This window comes from Ambystoma mexicanum, chromosome 6q (genome assembly GCF_040938575.1).
Source record: "Ambystoma mexicanum isolate Mex_15411 chromosome 6q, UKY_AmexF1_1, whole genome shotgun sequence".
NCBI classification, from domain to species: Eukaryota; Metazoa; Chordata; class Amphibia; order Caudata; family Ambystomatidae; genus Ambystoma; species Ambystoma mexicanum.
In genome coordinates this window covers 283,556,417-283,579,733 of record NC_090937.1, presented here as the reverse complement: position 1 = coordinate 283,579,733, position 23,317 = coordinate 283,556,417, and the positions used below count along the sequence as shown (strand labels likewise).

The following is a 23,317-nucleotide window of genomic DNA, read 5'->3' as shown; positions in this document are numbered from 1 at the left end:
GATATATCACCCACAATCTAATGGCATTGTTGAAAGATATAATCGCATAATCAAAGATGCCATTAAATGGGCCTGTGCCAATGGGAAAGAATGGAAAACTGTGTTGAGAGAAACTCTATTGGGCCATAGATTCACACCACACAGCACCACGGGAGTCTCACCGTTTGAATTAAGTAGAGGGAGAAAGGCAAATACTAAATTATTCCCCGGGGTGGATGAGTGCGGTGGCTGGCGAAGTAGTGGATTTAGATGTTGTGGAGATGAGCATCAAACAAATGCAAATGTCCAATAAGAGACAACATGATAACAAATGATTCAGGAAAGGGAAAGAACCGTATGTGGGCTGCTTTGTTCGAGTTAAGGTTCCTGTTCCTTTAAGAGAGAATGGCTGTCATTGGTCCAGACCTGTGAAAGTGGTAGAAGTGTTTAGCCATGCAGTGAAAACTAATGATGGGAGAGTGTGGAACAATGAGAGAGTGATGGTGTTAGATGAGGATCATGCTGAAAGTGGTGAATGGAATGAGACAAGAAATGTATTGAGTGGAAGCAGCGGTAGTGCCGATGGTCTGAGAAGACAAGGTAATGATGATGACAGACCCAAGGTTAGTTTGTCATAGTTCTGTGAGATCATATTCCTTGGCAGACAGTGCAGATATGTATCCGGAGACATCCAGAAAAAGTCAAGAGTTGGCAGGAACTACAGACGACCGGGACGTTTGATGGACTATGTGAATTTGTAATATGAGCAATATCTTCATTAAAGAAAGGGGATGTGTAGTGCCTCGTGTGTCATGGGGCGGCATGTGCCACGAGACGCACAGTGGAACGACAAGGGGGCTCGTGAAGAACAACGGAGCGGACTGATGGTTGGAAAGAGAAGAAACGAAGAGAGAAGCACGGACAACATTCATGTCCCCTTTATCTGTAATATCCATTAATATGTATAAAAGTATAATTACAATTAAATCTAATCTAAAGTATTAATAAACCGTTTGCTCACGTTACCCTGTCTCTGCCTCTGCTTCAGTATTGTGGAGCAAGAGGCTGGGTAACTGTACCAAGCCACACAGTCGCTCTCTGTTTGCACCCAACTCGGGATGTATGAGTTCATATTTTGTAGGAAGCAAGTATGAATTTTCTTGTATTCTAGTATACTCTGTGTAGACCAAAATTCAAAACATCAACGCCATAATTCTTCATCATGAAAATATCCATAAAATTTGGCTTCAAATAGAAATCACTAATCATTTCTTAGCGAGGAAGCAGTCAACATATCCATCATGTTAGATCCTACTGCCAATGCATTTCGGAGTTTCCTCCTTCATGAGGGCGAATCTTTCATAACACAATTAAATCATTGGTATAACAAATGCATAAGCTAAACAATAAAATTGTAAATTAAAAGTTGTAAAACATACCATGTTCATAATGTTTTCAAATGTCACCAAAACACGAAATCCAAAAAGAAAATTGACAATAAGCAAGTTAGTTGGATAAAACTGATTGGAGTTTAAAGGTAAAGATGCTTCTCTAAGCAGATTACCTGTGAGAATGTTGACCGGGATAAAAAAAACAGGATCCAGTCCTGATGTATGATGAAAAGCGTGTCAAAACGGTGAGAATGCCGTGTGGGACTTGTTGAGGCGGCAGGATGCGCCACACCAATCTATATCCTGTGTTGTAGAAAAATCATGCATTATTGCTCAAAACGGCATACAGTGAAAAACTGTTGTATAGTGTGTGTCTAAACCCACCTTGCGGTAGGGACAGCTTCTTTCCTTTCCCAACTGCGCTCGGTATGCGCTCTGCAAATGCGTGGCTTTCTTGTAGTTCCGTTGGCATGGCAACTGAGCTACTTAAGTGCACGTAGCCGCGTCGTGCTCGGACAAGCACGGTGCAGATTCGTGTTCTGGTTCGTGATAGTTACAAAAACTGTCTGTCCTGCTTGCATTAATAAAGTGTGGATAGGTAAGCGCACTAAAGAACAATAGCAGACTCTCTAACTGTGCTGATTGTCAAAAGGTAAATACTACGTGTAATCCTAAAAACCGAAGAAATACTTCAACATAGATGTGAAAATGTGAAATGAGAATCAACTGAATGTAGATAACCACAGATTTTTGGAGTCGGGGTGTCCCAGTCAGCTCCTGAGTACTCTAGAATTAATTCTGAAACTGTTTTTTGAATTGATTGACTATTTTTGAATTCTTTTTAACATTGTGGTGGCCACTTTTTTTTCGCTTTTTTTTCGCTTTTTTTTTCGCTTTGCTACTTTTTCTCCCCCTTTTATTGGATAGGTATTGGCCATGTACTGCCATGATATACTCACCTATTGACACCATTTACCAGTTGTAACCACCGTATGACCAAATATTACTGTGACAGTGTTGGGAAAATGCTGATCCCATGCGTACACAAAAGCAAAAACTATTGCTGTTGCCAATGCTTTTTGGTCTTGCTATTGTAGGATACACTCAAGGGTGCCAGTGTCAGTTTTTGCAGGAGCTCTGAAACTTATGGTGCAAAATTGTACTTAGATGATGTTATGAGAAGTGACACCACACACATATATGTGCCTAGAGGTGACGCACTGGTTAGGCCTTATTTCCACCGAAACTAAAAAGTGGTGGATGGAAGGTTTTAAATTAATCCTAACGACTAGCCTTCAGTAATGGGGCAGACGGCTCAAAATAAAGGTATGCAACGCTGCCTAGAGAATTATTGTGTTCAGGATTACTTCAAAGCCTTGCATCCATCACTTTTAACTGTGCATGAAGGACTTCCAAATGGAAGAACTCATGCAATAGAAAGCCGACTTAATTTACACTGCATTGCTTTTTGATTTTACTCTAGTTTCCCCTACAGAATTGCATCTCTCATGTGTCACCCCTATTTTTCACCTCCTATCGTGAAGAAATGAAACCCAGAGAATAGTGTTCTGTGTGCGAGCTGTGGGTAACATGTTTGTTTCCCGACTGTGCCGGCAAATCACTTATTTTTTCTGCGGACGATACCATGAGTTACATTGAGTTAGCTCATGCCCTCATGTCTGGGAAGTGGCAGACAAGCAGCACTCAGAGTTGCTAGTGGGCTTGAGCCATAGGGAAGCTTTTCCATGTCCTGCAACAGGCAAAAGTGAGAGCAGCAGGTGAGACCCACATGTCCTGGATGATTGGGTAGAAGGGAGAAAAAGTAAAGTAACATGTGGACGCTAGCAAGCATCAGGAAAGCAAGTAGCCCCCACTGCAAATGTTTCTTCTCTTCCAAATGGAGATCCGTTTAAGAAGCGATTTTCCAGGATCATATAGATTGGTCAATTGGGGAAGCATGGCCACATATTTTCCTATTGCACAGTTTGCAAATTCGTACACACCACATTTTCTAGTTGCATCTTTTCGTCAGTATTTCAAAAAGCAATGAGTCTTATTGCTATGGATGCTGTGAATACAAGTTGCATCCCACAGGAAACTAGACATACAGTAAGTTACATCAATTGGGAGTTTAAAAAAAACTTTAAGGAAATTGAATTTAAGTAAGAAACACCTTTGGAAGTGTCTTTTTCTTGAGAGAAATAGTTTTAGGCAAAACAAAAAATGGAGCCTATCTCACACATGCTCTTCTTGAGGTAAGTATGTGACATCGGGTGTGTATGACATACTGACATGTTAATGGGCATCCATCACACAGCTGAGCACCCTGCTTTGGTCTGTCCTCAGCTGATGGGCCAGACCGAACAAAAGGAAGGGGAACTTAAGTATTCCTGGCCTGGTGCTCCTCAGACCCTGTAACCAGTTGTGTGTAGGTTGCTTGTCAAGTAGTGTTTGAGGGGCCCAAAATGTGAGGCGGACAACTTGGTTTTTCACAAGAAGCCACTTTATTACGTAAGTAAGGGTTTGATAAGCGCCTCACTATCTCTAACCTAAAGAGGATTTTCCCTGCCAATCAAAATAAAGTAAAGGAAACACTCTAACCTAAGGAATCTGTCCCTCACACTTGTACATACATCAGACTCATAAAGGTAATAAATGGCAATTTCAACGCAACAGAAATAAGTTATTTTCACCATGAACCTGATAACTGTGTCTCCTTGTAATCTGGTTTGGATTTCCTTCCCCAGATTCAAAGGAATTTCAATCAAAGTTCAAATAAACAAGTTGCCTTTTTTAGCCAAGTTCTGATCATAAAGTTCTTCTCGCTCCAAAAGCTTTTCACTTGGATTTTAAGCAACAGTTCAACTAGACGACAAGTCTTTATCTCTCCACTTATAGCAAATAGTTCAACACAAGAACTTCTTCTCAAGAAACATAACACTTTGACAATGCATCTGTATCTACAGCAAAGTTTTGTCGGGATGATTCCCCAACAATTCATGAAATAATTTAGTAGCTCTTCCACTTCCTCTTGAGAAACAAAACACTTCCACAATTCATCTTTATCAACAACAAAGTTCTGTCAGGAGGACTACACAACAGTTTATGAAACACTCCAGTGACACTGCCACCTCTTCTTGTATCCTTCAACCACAATACAGTACTTCAGTGATTTCTTCCTGGTCCACTAACCTGCCAGTACTACCACTAGAAAGTCCCTATCCTGGTATACTTGCCTGCCAGGACAAAAAGCTTCTGCCACTACTACAAGTACCTTGTGGTGTGGTGTACTTCAAACCTTTATAAAAGTCACTTTTAGCATCATCGAACTTCACAACTTCTCCTAGGAAAACATGTTCAACATTTGTGCTGTTTGTTCCACTCTTGGTTTTGACACAGGCAATGCAGATTATACTCTCTCCTCTTTGATACTCTTTATCATGAGGGTCTCTATCCTGCCACTTCTGTTTTCCCACTTTTACATCAATTAACTGCTGACAATGTTTCTTTCTTACAATGGCTTTTCTTTGGCTTAGGCAATGCTTGTTGATGACTTGCTTAGCTATTGCCACTTCCTTATTCTAGCAACAATAGTTACAAACGTGCAACAATGCTCTTTTGTTATTTGGACAACATGGATTATATGCTCAATATGACAATATCCAGCTAAACTCTTTACTAATCCAGCGCGCTGTGTGACCCAGGTTCTTAGCCACTCCCGTCCTAACTACATTTTGAGACGGAAGGGCACTGTCTCTGAACAACCTACTCACTGGCAGCAGGATCCTCTTAACTCACCCTTGATCAGTGTAGTTATCTACTCATTCTAGTGCTCTACTTTACCTCTTTCCTTTCCAGAAGTCAGTCGCCTTTGACATGCCTTCCTTACGGTAATTAATATTATTAGATGGTACAAAGAGCTAATTGCGACAATCTTTAGAGAAAGTAAAAGTATGTGTCAGAGCTGAAAGCAGATTGTTAGGTTAAGGATAAGGGGAGCTGCTTGGTACGACCTGGAATGCAGGTCACTGAAATAAACAATCAACCAGGCGGTGAAGGGCGGCGGTTTGTATGCCGGACAATTACGCGCCTTTAAGATTGAATATAGTAACCTGCTAAAAAGGAAGAAGATAGAGCATATTTTAAAGCAATGGTAGCAACTCAAGTCCGCGGTAGCGACTAAAGATCATAAGCTCTTTTGGAGCCTAGTCGCCCGGGGATTTGACCTTACAAAAGAATCTGGGCCATGCCGTATATCTGACGATAGGTGCGTTTCCCACTTTTCTAGCATCTTATTTGATGTAGGGGATGAGGGAGGACCCACCAGGATGGAGTAATCTGCAAGGGAGGCTCCCAATGTCTTTTTGCAAAAGGAGATATTGTCCTGTGTAAAGGCTCTCACAGCGGGGAAGGCAGCTGGCCCGGATGGCTTACGGTTGCACTATCTAAAGTGGAGTCCAACCTGATGGGCCAACAATTTGGAAAAACGTTTGGATGCAATCTCAAGCTCTGGGGTTATAACACTTTCATGGAAGAAAGCTACAATCATCCCAATTTCTAAGAAGAGCTCGACTAATGACCCCCAGTGTTACCACCCAATTTCACTCTTAGTCATCCCTAGTAAAATATTTAATAAAAGTTTGAAGAACAGAGTGGAAGAGTGTGAACAAAATAACTCTGCGATAAACTCTTCCCAGGAAGGGCTCAGGAGTGGTTTCTCAACCATGGATCACTGCCTAATTTTAAATATTGTATTTGAGAAATATTGTTTAATCAGGGGGGGTAGGTTATATCTGGCCTTCTTGGACCTGGAGAAGGCCTTCAGCACAGTCAATAGGGAGGCCTTGTGGCAGAAACTAAAGGACATGAAGGTCCCACCCAATCAGGAGACCCAACCAGGAGTAGGAACATTTGGTTTTAAAGAGCTACTTGAACATGGCAGCAAATGTGAGGGGTAGTCACGATGGGCAGACTACAGAGGAGTTCCCCACAAACAGAGGTATTCAACCAGGGTGTTCTTTGGCCCCACTCTTATTCATTCTTTACCTTGCAGATGTTAACCCTGTAGCCTGTGGGGTGAAAAGAAATCCGCCTTTATTGGGAGGGTTGCCGTTTCCAACCCTGCTATTCGCTGATGATACAGCTTTGATTGACCAAACTCCAGCAGGGCTGCAGTCTAGTTTAGATTACGCTGCTAAATATTTTAAGGCTAACAAGTTAAATTTGAACAGGGAAAACAACAAAATTGTAGTTTTTGGCAAAGGCGGAAAAAAAGTCAACCACTCCTAGATCCTAAATGGGGTGAAAATTGAGGTTGTGAATTTTGTTATCTGGGTTTGACCTTCGAAAGTAATGGGAGGTGGGGGAAGCATTTGGAGATGGTTAGTGTGAAAGCTAGAATGAGGTTGAATGTTTTAATGAGATTTTACCACAGTTTAGGTGGGCGCATGCTTAATAAAGCCTTAGAAGTTTATAAGAGTTAGGTTGGGAGTGTGCTACTGTATTGTAGTGAACTATGGGGGTTCACTAAGTGTGACAAGATAGGGGTAATCCAAAACGGGATCTTGAAGCAGTTGACCAGCCTGACTTCATGAACGCCCAACTGTGCTCTACGCTTGGAGTTGGGGGTCCTTAAATTTCTAACACAGGCCTAAATTTGATTTGGTAATTTCTTTCGAAGGTGTTGCAGGCTGAACCCAAACATGCAACACATATTGGTAGAAATGGTCAAATCAACCCCCTGCCTAAAGTATAGATGGTTCCATTAAGACCTTAACATTTAGAGGAAGGGTGGGGATTTTGCCAGTGAATATGGTGAGAGATTCAAGTCAGGCAGTCTTGAAATATTCTATTGAAAGGAGTGTGTGAAGTGAGGATCAGGCCGAGTATTGGAGTGCAGCACATTCTTTGGGATGCTTGAGCCTGTTTTCCTCTTTGAGAAGTGGCCTGGAATTGTGTGGGGGCACGAGTACAATTCCCTCCCCCAACTGTAGGCGTCTTATTTTGCTGACACAATTAAATATGTTGCCCCTGAAGGCTCGTACCAAACTGGGAAAGGTAGACCCGGCGAAATGCTGCATGTGTGGTTTGGCAGCAACAGAGAATCTGTCATTTTCTGCAAATTTGTGATTATCTGGATTTGTGGAGGGACCTGTTAAGGCCCTTTTTCTTCAAAACTTATAGCCGGGATTGTGAGGGGGCCTTGTATTTTATTTGGAACTGTATGGACCTGGATTATATTTCTAATCTGTGCAGTTTTGATTTGACGGGTGGGAACATTGTTAATTTAGTATTTTTAATTGGGGTTGGAGGGGAGGAGTGCTGTGTTTCAGGTTAGCTGAGGGTTGTTTTTAATTTTTAGGGTATGGGTGTCATTAATGCTGTTTTATGACACCGCTGTTTTTTATTGTATTTAATGTTTGTAAACTGTTAATGGAGAAATCGGAGTTCATAACATATTCATTCATCTACTCTTGTCAATTGAGCCCTATAAAACAGGTACCAGACTTTATTGGCAATAACGTGTCTCTCCATCATACTTCAGCCTCAGAATCTGCAGGCCGGTTTGCCAAACATTATAGAATTGTCCAAAGTATCCAGCTGTATCAGTAGCTCATAGAAGCTTGTGCTAAATGAATCCTTTCTTGCATGGACGTCCTGTTGCCTTATCATAAAATATACTTATGCAGAGCTCTATATTCTTTTTAACAGGGAGAGCCCTGTGGTGAAAGGAAACTCTCTTCTTGCACTAACTGGCCTTGCAGTAGCTTTAGCAAAATATGAACAGAGTCTGCCCTCTGACACTGAAGGGGCACCAGAGGTAAGTGAAACATTATATTTTGCAGTTTCAGGTGGATAGTCATGGTTTATTCTAATGTTGCTGTCAAAATGATTTGCATTTATCAGCTAGATTGTGGTACTTGGCTTGCACAGACAACTGTGCTTCTCATAAGAGATTTGGGGTCTGATGTTGAGGAGCTCTTCTGCAATACACAGTATACATTGATTCTGGTTACTTGAGCCTGAAGTGGGATTTAATGCTCTCCTGCTCTGATATTGCAGATGCTTCTTGGAGAAACCAGACAATTTGGCAAGAGTTGTCGGACAGTCATGCTAGAATTTAATTGAAAATAAATGCAACATTTTGTGTTGCTTCTTAAAATATTCAGCTCGGTGCAGATCTCCACGGTGTCCCACTTAAGACAAGATTAACTTTCTAGTTGTTGGCTCACTTTTTAAATTATTGTTCCAAGTAAATGTTTGAGGTGATGCATATAAATGAGAAGGAAAATAGTGCTTCATGTATTCTAGGAAGTAACATATTCCATCTGCGTCTGTGGTGCACTGCACTGTTTTGCTCCTGGTGATGATAATCCATATCCCCATCCTGAATTGTGACTGGAGAAAGACATTAAAAATCCAAACCATGGGGTGTGGCCAGCAGCAGCAGAAATGGTCACCTATTTTTTCGGGTCCAGCTGCCCTGGGACCATATTTCGCATGCAGGCGAAAGAGGGAGCTGAGCATCCTGTGCACCTTGTGTATCTGCTCATGCACAAAAGCAGAAGCAGCAGTGAGGGCCTCTACATCCTGTACTGGTGCCCACTGAATTTGTAAAATGTCGGTTCCCTGCGCCTGATCTGGTGGAGGCAGCATTTGTAGAAGAGACAGTCCCCCATGATATGAAGCAGGAGGTGCAGAGACTGGAGAGCAGAGACTTGGACAGTCTGGTCTCCAATCTTGCTTTTTATTGCATCCGGGAGAAGCCGAAATACCAGGAACTGGGGCACTGGGTCATCTGTACTGCTCTGGAGCAATAAAGGATTGTACGAAGGCCGGCTCTCATGGCAATGGCAGGGAGCGTGCAATGGTGAGGCTGAACAATGGCGACTGAGGTGAGTGGGATACATGTGCGTTCATTTTCTGTGAGGGGCGGCGGGACTCCATGGGATATCGTTTGGCCCAGCTGCTGCATGAAGTGCCCCCCACAGGGTCGATGGAGCTTGATTCCCTGGTGTCTCCCCCCTCTCGTATGTATGATAATCCCACTTTTCTCCCAATGCCAGTAGAAACCAAGGCAGAGAGCCCTAGACAAGGACTGCAGTCCACAGAAGGGTTGGGGGCTGCAGCTCGCAAAATGCGGTGCAGATCCACAAACAATGCACAGTTGTCAGCTCATATAGCAAGAGCAGTGGGAACTCTGGAGAATGAGCTGCCCTCTTAACTGACGGGAACCCTGCAAAGACTTATCAGTAAGCCTGCAATGTTTGGAACACTGCAGAGCCACGACACAGTGTTTTACTAATTCCAAGATAGCGCCAACAGCCTCAGAGCCCTATGGAGGCTCACATATTCCTAATGGGTTCTGAGGAGGAGGGACATTGCCTTATCTGATAATTAACCTTTCATAATTGTGTTATATGTGGAATTGGGGACCCTAACCGACATGGACAATCAGGGCACCTGACACATGGTGCTCTAGGAAAAGACCAAACACAAGTAGCATTAAAACAAAAGGAAGTAGAACCCTATCTGCAGAAAGTAGTGGATGTCTGGAGACCCTACTTAGATTTGGCAAATACGGGCTAGACAATTGGCTCCATCGGAAGGTAATATTGCCTGTTTGGAAGCAAGCCAACCACAACTAGGTGGGTTGGCGGCCAGGGCTCTTCACCAGCAATCCCTGTGAAATGAGGATTTAAGATTGACTGTTGGAATGCTTACCAGCAAGATCCATACTTCCCAGCAGGACCTGTAGAGCCCAAAGCTAGAACTATACACCAGCAACCATAAAAGAAAAGATGGATAGCATTGCCGGCCTAAAAAGCGCCCTCGGGTGAAACGGTTGGGAAATACCCACCTATTTACAAAAACCCTTGTTTGTTGAGGAGACAAGCCCCAATTATCCACAGCATTCTTAAGAGGTAATTGGGAATCCAGGAGGAGGAGAAAGCAGAGTCAAGCGGGACCCCTGGCGGGAGGGACAAATCAGCTGTCTTACAAGAACCCACAGGCAAGGGAGGAGAGACTGCTCACTTACCACCAGAACCTATTGTGGGGCGGGGAGATAGCCGAACTTTAAAATCTCAAAAGGGGGAGACAATACCCCAAGATAAAAAAGTGTTAAAGCAACTGTGATCCTACTAAATGGAATACCTGGATGTTTGAAAGACCACATTTTGATTTGTGTTGTAGAATAGAGCTGGACTTGAGAGATTAGGTTTGGACCTTTCCTTTGGCCAAGGATTATGGACTTTGTGTTGGTTTCGTATAGGGTTATCCAGGAGGTTAAGAGTTGGTCAGCATAGGTTAATCTTCGGACTTGTTAAGAATAGGGTTTTGTTTGTGTTCACACCTAAAACCTAGGTGCATTGATAACACCCACTGTTATGCTATCCAGACCAACCCTTGCACTTTTTGTGAGTTATTTCTAGCTTTGCTCTCTTGATCCTACATTTGTGTCTCCAATCTGATCATGTTAATCTAACCTGACAATAAACATGCTGTAAACCTGCAAAACTGTCTAGTTTGTGTCACTTCTCGCCATTCTACCTGGCCTGAGGCGACTTCTAGCTTGCTCGAAAGTGGCTTGGGCCTCATTCGCTGACTGCCACAACCCCTACATGAAGAGTAGTCGTCCTGGAGGGGCAAGCACTGCATGATCATCCTTGAGCCGGTGACATAGCGTTGAACACAAAGCTTTGAACAGACTGCAGTGTTCAGTGATATAAGGACCACACAGAAATATCTGATTAAAGGCATATGCCTATGAATTATATCTCTGTGTGAAATGCCACCGCCAAGGTGACTATCCCACCTGTGTGGCGCAAAAGCTCAGTACACCTCCTGGGAGACTGTCTTCATTGTTAAACATTCAACTTTCATCGTGAGACTTTGGCTCCTAATCCTCAGCATGTGTAAGTGAAGTCTGTTATCAGGGAGGTGAGCTGTTCTGTGAAAAATGCTAGTTTAGCCCTGCTAGAAATTGGTTAAGAGGTTTGAGAAGTTCCCTCCTAGAGAGGAGCTAAAACTTAATGAATCATACACTTCTCTAAACCAAGCAGGGGTCCTGAACTAGACCACTCACGACCCCTTGAAGGACTCTAAATTCCTAAGATTATACATTTGAAAGACTATAGAGCCCCTTCTGGTGGTGGAGAGAAAATAGCAGACAAGCATACACAGCAGTATAATGGTAGACCTTACTTCCTTAGGTGACTGCCTTGTCCTAGCTTAAGCCACAAAGCTTGATTTTCGTGAGTGGCTGAAATGTCCTCTTGAATGCAGAAGAGCACTCTTGCAAACAATAAGTGGACTGAAGCGCTTGTGGCTCTGCAGTGAAGTGCCAAAGAGACCTGAACCTACATTCTCAGCTAACCACGTTCCCCCAGTCCACACACAAATCCACACTCAAGGGGAAAACACTGCCCTTTCTCTGGTTGCCAGCAAAGATGAAAACTCACAACACGGAAACCATTGGGGTGGAAGAGGAAACCTCTGACGTGCTACTTTTTCAAGGGGAATGTGACCTGTTTGTCTCTGCCTCTCTTCATTAAAAGACAAAATGGGCAAGACATTGAAGCAGGATATGCTACTGGCCACTGTGGATCTAATCAAAGCACCTGAAGCAAGAAATGGAACAGCCCAGTGACTAAGTTGATGAGAACCAGACATCATTACAGTCTCTAAAGGATGATCTGGCCAGAAATCTGTCCTACCTGAATGAAACAAAGCAAAAAATTGACATTTTGATTGCCCCAATGGAACCCATTGAAAATTGATACATAAGGCAATACCTGAGAGTTTGAAGTCTTGTTGAGGGATCTGAAGGCACCGATCTCAAAGGTGGTGTTCTACCAATGTTGAAGAACAAAATTCCAGCTATTATTCAAGTAGAACTGATCAGATACACAGAGTTAGATCTACTGTGGAAAGGAGCATGTTATTCACCCAAAGATGTCATAATGGAGTGCCACTCCCATACCAGGAATCCTGTCTCATTTGACAATCCCTGCTTATCTTCCAAGATGTTGCAGCCTCAAACCCACAGAAGAGACAGGCATTCAGACCGGTGACTGATAAGCTCATGCAAAGAGACATCTAATCTAAATGGGAATTTCACTTTGGGCTGCCTCTCATATGTTAGGGGGGACCCTGGTTCACTAGCTTCGAGGAGGCCACCTCTCTCATTGGTGTAGACTTGCACGCATCACCTGAAATCCAAAAATGTGAAAAAGAATGGTTGACAGTCCTGACTCGTCAAAGAGGGCATCAGAGTGAGAAGAATGCAGATAACCTTCTGTCAATCACAAGTGAACACATAATATCACCACATCTGTGTTTAACTTCCCTGATTTCTCTTTGGTTCATTGCTTTGTTGTGAGATGATACACTTTTGTGCGGTCGCTAATCCACAAAATATCTAGACGGATCAAAGAACAAAGGTCGAGCTGATGGTGGGAAAGTCCTTCCCACGGTATGTTGGCTATTTTTAGAGAGCGTTTTTTATGGCCCTTTACTACCTGCCTACCCACTCCTAAGCTAAATGTACGCTGTGAAGGCATCATGAAGTAAGACACAGACAACAGACTTAAAGTTCAAACAAAAGATATGTATTAACTTAAATGTCAGGATGGTTGAAGGCCTAACTTGCCCCTATGCTAAGGATGGATTTCCCTACCTGAATGAACATAAGGAAAGTCTGAGTCAAAGAGTTCAACTTAAAAGTCTGTCAGTGTCCAAAACCTATTCTTGCCCTCACAACGGAAGCTAAACAATGTGTAGGGATGACAATGATAAAAGTAATGGTGATCCACATAAAGTTCAGAGCTTCATCCAGCTATCAGCTTCTTCTCCAGCTCACCCTTCCCCAAGTTTCAAGTAACAAAGTTCAAAAGCAAAAGGGCCTTGAGACCTCGTTTTCAAGACAGAGTTCACAGTTTCTTGCGTCTCGGGGTGCCCTTCCCCAAGCCTTTAGTTTACACAATGCCTTTGGATTCACACAGTTCCGGGCTCACTAGTCTAGACGCAATTGTCAGACTGCACGGGCCACTCATCACAGGTCGGGCAACCAGGATCCCTAGGTTCCTTGGTGCACACAGGTTTTCCAGGCTTGTCCCCGTGTATAGAGTTGTAGTTTTGTAGTCTCTCTGGGTTGGCCTCTTGGTTTATGTGTAATGTTCACACTCCTTTGGCTTCTCCTGATTATCCTCTCGGCTCTGCCCAAAAGCGTCACACACCTTGCCTGTCTTTTGGCCTTGCCACACTGTAATTATCAACAAAGTTCGCTTTGTGTTGGTCTCGCTCATGTCCCACCTTGCTACAACACTTTTCCACATGTGCGCTCTTTCCTATGTGCATTTTCCACATGGGCACTTTCCCTTTGGCGGTCCTCTGCCTTGCCCATGAAAAGTGTTATTCAATTCCACATTCAATAAGTAAAAAGTGTAAGGCTGCATTTAGTTAATAAAGTTTGATGGTCAATGTGCATTTGTTATACTGACGTCAAGGTTTTCTTCACTTTGATGTTAAAATATGCACCTGGAATGTTTTCCAGTTTGGTATTCCCTAGATATACATTGGTTAAAGTTCTCCTTCAATTTAGTATGCAGAATATACTTTTTATAGTTTAGTTTCAAGTTATTTAGTTCAGCATTCAATAAATGCTCATTATGATTCATTTCAGCTGTCCCTGCAGTTCGGTTACAGGAAGGCATTCATTCAGCACTCGCAGCCTGCCTAGGAATGCCCCGAGCACCTCTCCCCGACGCTCACTGGTACTTGACGGTGTTCTTGAACGGCTCCCGCTGCTCCTTTCTTCTTTGTAGGTTAGCAGGCCAGCTCCTACAAGCCCTGCTCGCATACCAGGGCCCGCTTCTCGCACATTAGCAGCTCCGTTGCCTCAAGGGAGACGCAGACGGCTTTCTCCTTCCTCTGCACAGTTCAGCAGCACAATAGGCTCCCTCTTTGGGCTTCCGGTCGGCGTCCTGGCTCCTCCACAGGTCCCACCACGGATGCCTCCTCCTGGGATGGGTTTCCCACAGGTTTCCCTGCTTCTCTCTTCCTCAGTCTCCTTCTCCCTCAGAATACCATTCTCTGGCTCTCATTTTATACACCTGTAAACCCTTCAGTAGGTTTGCTTGACTTTGATTAAAGGGACATGCCCGACTCTCACCATACTCTACAGGCAACTTCTTCATCCCTGTACCAGAGTAGTAAAATGTCGGTGTAGTGTTCATTACTCTTAGGGGCTCATCACGAGTTGGGCGGTATCCCGTTGGTAATACCGCCCAACTGTAATAGTGTTAGCGCCAACCGGTCCAGCGTTATTAGTGCAGGTTCATGGGTTGGGCGTTAATGGTAAATCCCCAATGGAGCATTTCCGGTGCAAATACCTTGCGCTAATACAGCCGGGGGTAATTGTGCCGAAAGCAGGCCGCTAAATGGGATGTTCACCTCCAGCAAAACAGCCAATTTAGCGCCCAACTCTTGATAGGGCCAGCCCTTAAATGCGGCAGTAATACTGTTATCACTGCATTTAAGGGCTACCACCCAACTCGTGGTGAGGTCCTTAGTCTCCTCTTCCTCGCCGCAGTACTTTAAACTGTCAAATGTGGGGAATTAAATGAAGAGGTTTTGCAACAACCCATTAGGTTGATCACAACAATAGGGAAAGGGGGATAGCATGTCTCACCTGCGGGTACCCCATTCCAAATTTCTGAGGATCCTCCACCCAGGTGATCCTCCCTCGCTACTCCACCCCTAGGTTCGGGATCAAAGAGCAATGGCCTTTCCCTGGCCACCTGAACAGAGGATCCATGGGGAGTAAGCGTGAGGATACCCTCAAGTTTCTCACAAAGCCCATTACCTGATGTTAGACACAGTACATCGAAGGCTAAAGGGTTGGAAAAAAAGGGAACCCTGGATAATGGTAACATTCATTTACATAGTCATGATCAGGACCCAAAACACCAATACGTGTCTAGTCACAGTAATTACCCGTACTTCGAGTTCACAGCAGAATGAAAGATTAAAATGTGAACCATATACACATATCACATATCAGGAGGAAAGCAGGTTAACATTTTACCACGCTTTCCCGTCTGTCCACTAAAAGTTAGAATAACTTTAGATGTGTGATACCAGACCTGATTAGTCTCCTTACACTCCAAGAAATCAAGTGATGCAAAATAAGCAGCAGCTATACAGTGTAACTAAACAGATGTCCTTAGCCATGAGGGCTAAAATGTACAGTAAATGAGTGGTATTTCAGTTAAGTTTCTTTAAGTAAACTCGAGGGGCCCAGGAGTGACCCCGGAAACAAGTAACTGTTGAGATATGTACCCTTAACCATTACTTTTGTAGATTTTTGGTAGTTATGGGGAAAAGGTAATACAATCTGTTTTACTCCACAGGTGTGGATGAAGTTACAATCATCCCAGTTGCGGCCTGCCACTATGGGCAAGGGGGATGCCGCACCCTCGCCTGAGTGGCAGGCTATCCCCTCACCTGATTGGCAGGCAGCACAGTCCCGCCGCATGCTTTATTTGCACAGACAACTTTGTTGCATGCCTATGAGCAGGGGCGCACCCCTGCTCCACAACAAACATAACGCACAATAATAAGAGGCGTGGGCGACGGAAGACAAGTCCCGCCGCCCCTCATTAGTGCACTAACAGTTTAGAACATGCTAACTGACAGGAGAGGAATCCTTACCGGTCAGTCAGCTTCTCCAGCATGGGGTCTGGCATGGATTCACATGCTCATGAATATTCCCTGTCGTCAGGCTGGGAATCCTCAGTAAAGAAAAAATCAGTATCAGTTTCGTTTCTGATCTGTCTTTCTTAGTAGTAACCTATCACTGATCTCTGGGGTCATACTGCCCCCAGCCAATGACTGCCCTCTCCCTAAGCCCCTCCCCTGGCAGCCATCCTCAGATTTTTACCGCACGTTCAAGTGTCGGGAGTCCTTGTGCTTTAGCTCTCGAGCTTTTACTGCGTTTTCGCGCTTTTTCAGGAGATTTTCTCATTTTGTCGGTTTAATGGAGCCTCAAGCTCCATCGTTTCTACTTCCGATAACGGGGACCCGTTTCGGAGTTCTTCTACGCCCCTCAAGGGTGAAGTTTTCGTCGAGTTACGCTTCTTGAAGGATTCCAGAAGATCTGAGACCTACCTCAACGGACATGGCCCAGACAAGGGAAGCTCGACGCCCGGATCCAAGCTGTTCAGGAGCTGCCTGGGATGCGGATTGCAAAATGTTTTCAAGGAGGACGAGCATTCGAGATGTCTCTACTGCCTTCATGAGGACAAGACGCACGTGGGGAAGGACTGTGCCTTCTGCAAGAACCTGTCGGAATGGACCAAGCAAGATCGTCTTTCCTGCCTCGCCGCCTGGCTGGAGAAGGGCACAGCAGGTGAGAAGGCGAAGAAAAAGTCTGAGCGGTCTTCTAAGTCCTGTGAGGGCGCCCTGGCGACGGGGGCCCAACAGAAGGCCAAGCACCGCGAGTCCGCGGGCACCGGGAGCGCTGAAAGGTCGGGCTCTTCGGCTGCCATGCAGGGCACGATCAACCACGAGCCAGCGCTCTGATTCGGGGAAGAGGAAGTCCGAGAACCCTGGTAAGCTTCTGGAGAGGCCCCGGTTGATCTCGAAGGGAGCCGAGGGGGAGCGAGGCGATGACCCTCGCCCCCAAAGCGAAGGCCCAGGACGCACCTAAGGTGGTGAGGGCCTTGATCCAACCGGCAAAGGCCTCTATCGAGGTTGTCTCAGCGGCCCTGGTGAAGCCGGCAGAGACTACGCCAGTGGAGGCGGCCTCGGGGCCCAGAGTTTCCCTGCCACCGCGGAGGGAATCCTCTTTCCAGCCCATTGTTAAGACTCCCGTGAAGACCCCGGTGGAAAAAGAGGGGGGGGGCATGGCCATTACGGACTTGGATTCAGCCTCCGAGGAGGATCTGGTGGAAACCGTGAAAGGCCTCAAAGAAAGGTTCGAGAAGGTTCGATCCCAGGGGAAGGATCCTGCTGATGTGATTGAAGATAGCGACGATGGCGACAACGAGGGCCCAGTGGAGCAGCCATCCTGCCCGTCGCAGCCATTGCCCGAGCCACAGGATAGCACCGCAGCCATTTTGTTGGCGATCCAATCCTTATGTACTGAGATTAGGACGAGGTTACCACGGACCCCGACGGAGCATCCAGAACCTGCACTGTTGGGAAGCCTTCCGAACAAGCGGAGGAGAGTCCACCCAGCACCGCCCTTCGTGCCCACAAGGCCTGTAGACCCCTCATCCCCCTCGCCGGACCCTCGGGATGATACGGCGACGGATACAGCGACGGGGACAGACGACGATGGTGGCGATGATACAACGGACATTCCTTCATCACCCCCCCGACGAAATTGGCTCTTTCCACGCCATGATAGCCAGGGCATCTGAGCTTTCCAGCTCTGCCTTGAGGAACAGAAAAAGGAAGGCTTTCTTTACCGACGACCGGAGGCCAAGAGAAAGACGGTCCTCACGGTACCGTTGCTCGACGACATCTGGGACGAAGGGCTGGCTATCCTGAAGAACCCTTCCACGACACCCGCCAAAAGGGACAGGTACGAGAAGAAGTACCGGTCCCCGACGCCGCCCCCTTGTGCCTCAGGGGCCAGCCATTGGCGGATTCGGTCGTCTCGGCAGCGGCCAAGAAGAAAGCGGCGGGTGCGGCGGCTTCAACTTCCACTTCCCCGCCGGACAGCGAGGGCAAGAAGTTGGACTCCATGGGACGACGAGTCATCTTGTCGGCGGCGACGACGATTAAGGCGGCCAATGCCTTAGCGATTGTGTCCCGTTAGGACAGGGAGCTCTGGTTCAAGATAGCTCCCCTGCTAGACTACCTACTGGACAACAAGAGGGCGGAGGCCCTACAGATTCTGCAGGAAGGTGAGGTGGCGTCGGATCACGCCATAACGGTGGCAACGGACATTGCCGATACCGGATTTCACCAGCTGGGTAACAGGGTTTGCCTTCAACGACGAGGATGGCTCAAGGCGACAGACTTTCGCCCGGACGTCCAGACCAGAGTGTTGGATATGCCGTTCGACGGCAACAACTTGTTTGGTAAGACGGTGGATGAGTCCCTCCAGGCCATCAAGACCGACATAGAGACAGCCCGAGCCCTAGGAGTCCTTCAGCAACGGCAGCCCTTTCGGAGCTCTGCAGGCAGACAGGGAGCCTCCAAGGGATCCAGCGGTGGCTCTTCTACGTACCGCCAGGCGGCCCGCTCCTCGTCACAGGAGGCCTACAGAGGTTGCGGCGAGCAAGGAGGGTCTCGCCGCCGTCGTCAAGGAGGCCAAGGTGGCAAGGCCTCTTCCAAGCAGGACTGAACCGGCGGTAGCGTCGGGCCCCCACCGAAGCACCCCGGTGGGACGCCAGCTGACAAAGTTCGTCAGCGTGTGGGAGTCCATCTCCACCGATCGTTGGGTGCTGGACACCCTGGCCCGCGGACACTCGCTAGAATTTCAAAAGAAGTGTCCTTGCATTCCTCCCGTGGCCAGGAAGGAGAATCACGTCCCTCAACTGCTGTTGGAGGTAAGGGCGATGCTCAAGAAAGGTGCCATCGAGCTCGTCCCCAAGAGGCTCCGGGGCTCCGGAGTATACTCAAGGTACTTCCTCGTCAGAAAGAAGACAGGCGGTTGGCACCCCATCCTGGACCTGCGTCGCTTAAACAAGTACATCAAGGCACAGAAATTCAGGATGGTCACCCTCCAGCACGTGCTGGGACAGCTGGAGGAGGGCGACTTCCTATCGCCGTTGGACCTGGAGGATGCTTACTTCCACATCCTCATTCTAAAAGGACACAGAAAGTTCCTCAGATTTGTAGTCCAGGGGCGTCACTACCAATTCAGAGCCCTGCTGTTCGGATTAAAGTCGGCACCCAGGGTGTTCACCAAGTGCCTCACACCAGTGGCGGCGTGGCTGCGCCTGCAGGGGATCCACGTCTACCCCTACCTGGACGACTGGCTAATCCGTGCAAGGTCAAGAGAACTTGCCGTCGAACACACGAGGACCGTCCGCCTACTCACGGAACTGGGATTCGCCATCAACTACCCCAAATCCCACCTGGTTCCGTCGCAGGTGGCACTGTTTCTGGGAGCGAAGCTTGATACAGTGGAGTGATTGGCATCTCCGTCGGAAGAAAGGACAAAGGCCATTTTGGGCAAGGTGCAGTGCCTGTTAGCCACAGATGTGGCCAGGGTGTGGTCCATCAAGTCCCTCCTTGGAATGATGTCCTCATGCATCTACCTTGTGCCCCTTTGCAGACTTCGGATGCGTCCGCTACAAGAGTTCCTCGACGCCCGCTGGATTCAAGCGGCGGGCAGCTTCGAAGACAGGATCCCGCTCGACGAGGAGTTCCGTCGGGCGATTCTATGGTGGGGTACCCGTGCACACCTCACGGCAGGCACAAACTTTCAGACCCCAGCATATCAGGAGACGGTGACGACGGACGCCTCCCTGGAGGGATGGGGGGCCCACACCGGAGATCTCCACGCAAGAGGCCTCTGGCTCCCGGAGGAGAGGTCTCTCCACATCAACATCATGGAGCTACGAGCCGTGTTCTGGGCGCTCAAATTGTTCCTTCTGTCCCTCCTGTCCCTCAAGGACAAAGCGGTGAGGATCTTCACCGACAACACCACCACGATGTTCTACATCCAGAAGCAGGTAGGCACCACGTCCCCAGCCCTATCTAAGGAGGCCCAGGATCTGTGGCACTGGGCCGTCGCCCAGGGGATGTTTCTGGTTCCCTTCCACTTGGCAGGAATAAAAAACACCATCGCCGACTCACTCAGCAGGGAGCTGCGCTCGTTCCATGAGTGGGAACTACGCCAGGACCAGGTGGATCTGCTCTTTCAACGATGGGGCAAACACCAGATCGACTTGTTTGCGACGGCGACAAACTCCAAGTGCCAGAGGTTCGCCAGCAGGTTCACACAGCCGAGGAGCATGGGCTATGCTTTCTCGTTCCCTTGGGATGGCCTGTTCCTGTACGCATTCCCTCCGTTGCCGTTGCTGCTCCGTCTCATCAACCAGCTCAAGAGGTCCAGGTGCAGGATGATCCTTGTCGCACCGGCGTGGCCGAGACAGATCTGGCTCCCGGACGTTCTGGACTTGTCAACGTCCCCACCTATCAAGCTGGAGACCGACGCGGATCTTCTCTCCAGAGAAGGAGGCGCCATTCTTCATCATGACCCGGAGTCACTGAACTTGCAGGCCTGGCTCCTGCAGCACTAGAGTTTCGAGGATACCATATCCCGGCTGACTGCAGAGAGGTTCTTGCAAAAGCCAGGGCATCCTCAACTCTCAAGTGCTATGGACATAAGTGGAAGAGGTTCTCTGTCTGGTGCCGTGCACAGAAGATTAACCCTCTGCGGATTACGGCCCCTCAAGTATTGCCGTACCTACTGTCGCTGGCCAAAGCTGGACTGGCTCACGCCTCCATCAAGATACATCTGGCTGCCATCTCCCGATACACCAGAACTACAGGACGGGCGTCCTTGTGGTCTCATCGCCTGGTGAAGGAATTTATGAAGGGACTATTCCGATCGTTCCCGCCGGTGAAGGCACCTGCCCCGGCGTGGGCGCTCAACCTGGTGCTGACCAGGCTCATGGGGGGCCCCATTCGAGCCTATGCATTCGGCGCGATTGAAGTTCCTGTCGTGGAAGACAGCATTTCTCGTGGCCATCACCTCTGCACGACGAGTGGGAGAGATCCAGGCCCCATCTTGCAAGCCTCCATACTTGACTTTTCACGGCACAAGGGTGGTGCTGAGGACGCACCCCTCCTTTATGCCCAAGGTGCCATCGGACTTCCACCTCAACGAGCCCTTGGTGTTGCCAGTTTTCTTCCCGTTGCCTTCGTCGCAGGCCGAGAGGATTCTTCACTCGCTGGACGTAGCTAGAGCGCTGAAGCTCTACGTGGACCGCACGAAGAGTTTTCGGAAGACATCCCAGCTGTTTGTGAACTTTGGACCTGTGAATCAAGGGAAGGCTCTCTCAAAGGCTTCCATTTCCAGATGGATCTCCGGCTGCATCATGCACTGTCACTGGTTGACAAACCGACCGCTGCCCGGCCGTCCGAGAGCCCATTCGACCAGAGCGATCGCTGCTACCACGGCGTTCCTGTCTGGTGTGCCACTGCTGGACATCTGCAGGGCTGCGCCATGGAGGTCGACGCACACCTTCACAAGATTCTACTGCGTCGATCGGGACTCCAGGGAGGAGTCCAGGGTCGGCCAAGCAGTGCTGCGCAACCTGTTCGCTTAAGGTGAGCCTGGTGAGGAGGTAAGAGATGCTTAATGTTGGGTTGTTGTATTGCTTAATGTTGAGCCTGTTGCCACCTCCCGTGGTTGTGCATGTGTATGCTGCTATGTATTCCTATATTCATGAGCATGTGAATCCATGCCAGACCCCATGCTGGAGAAGGAAGAAGTTACTTACCTGTAACTGTTGTTCTCCAGCATGGGTCTGGCATGGATTCACATGCAAACCCTCCCTCCTTCCCCTCTGCGGCTCTTCACTTGGTCATACTGCCACTTTACGTGCTACCAAATCTGAGGATGGCTGCTAGGGGAGGGGCTTAGGGAGAGGGCAGTCATTGGCTGGGGGCAGTATGACCCAGAGATCAGTGATTGGTTACTACTAAGAAAGACAGATCAGAAACAAAACTGATACTGTTTTTTTTTCTTTACCGAGGATTCCCAGCCTGACGACGGGGAATATTCATGAGCATGTGAATCCATGCCAGACCCCATGCTGGAGAACAACAGTTACAGGTAAGTAACTTGTTCCTTATCTGACTGGAGAGGAGTTCTCGCCTGTCTGTCAGCGTGCTCAAGTTGCAGAGAGGAGGGGATGTCATGAACTGTCGTCTGCGTCCCTTCTGGACTTCCTGGTCCCTGACCCTTAGGGGATTGAATACAGTGATCCTTCCAACATGGCCGCTTGAAACGGAATGCTGCTGGCCAGTCTCTACGCTCCACGCTCTACAAAACGGACACGCCCCCGCAGCTCTGCGCGTCTCAACGCTACCGCTTGCTGTAGTCGGACGTGTGTTGCCGGAGTACGCTCGGGGCTTTCTTCTGATTCCTGGTTCCTTGAATCCCTCTTCCTTCCTCCCATTCCTCTACCTTACCTCCGAACTTCCTGGATTTTCTTCCGCGCTCGGGTCACGGCGTTCTGTGCCTCCAAGTGCGAGCATCATTCCTTCCTGGTATCCACCCTGCACTTCTGAACGTTCCCGGAAGTTGGATAGCGAACCTCCCGCTGGAATCCAAGGATCAGCGCTCGGGTTTGTACAAATCCCGGACCGTGAGAAAGAAGACATCACAGAAGGTCACAATCAAACAACAAAAGCAGGTGAGAAGGGGAGAGACTTGTGACAGATTGAGATGCCTAAAAAACGATAGAGTTGGAAGCTGCTGTTCAAGACCTCATGCGAGGCATGCAGGAACTAACCACAGAGGTCTAGAACCTTAAGGCTGAGAATTCTGCATTTGAACAGCTAGTTCTCCAGCATGGGGTCTGGCATGGATTCACATGCTCATGAATATTCCCCGTCGTCAAGCTGGGAATCCTCGGTAAAGAAAAAAACCAGTATCAGTTTCGTTTCTGATCTGTCTTTCGTAGTAATAACCAATCACTGGTCTCTGCGTCATACTGACCACAGCCAATGACTGCCCTCTACCTAAGCACCGCCTCTGGCAGCCATCTTCAGATTTTTACCGCACGTTCATGTGTTGGGATCCTCGTGCTATTGCTCTCGAGCGTTAGTGCTATTTTTTCACGTTTTTTCTCAAAAACTTAGTTTTTTCGGTCAAAAGAGCCTCAAGCTCCACCGACTCTCCATCCGATCAACGGGGACCCGTGTCAGATTCGTCTGCGCCCCTCAAGGGTGAAGATTTCGTCGAGCTACGC

At 47.6% G+C, this 23,317-nt stretch overlaps 1 protein-coding gene across 2 annotated transcripts in view; it reads left to right on the top strand.

Annotated features, from left to right (window-relative positions):
- Window positions 1-23,317, top strand: part of FOCAD (focadhesin) — a 2,926,805-nt gene that overhangs the window by 1,707,456 nt on the left and 1,196,032 nt on the right. For both annotated transcript variants that reach the window (XR_011282193.1, XM_069630760.1), the window contains exon 25: window positions 8,082-8,190. Coding sequence is in view for 1 of the 2 variants with exons in the window: in XM_069630760.1 (XP_069486861.1) it covers window positions 8,082-8,190 (109 nt within the window). In the remaining variant the exon portion in view is untranslated. The remainder of the gene's footprint in view (window positions 1-8,081; window positions 8,191-23,317) is intronic.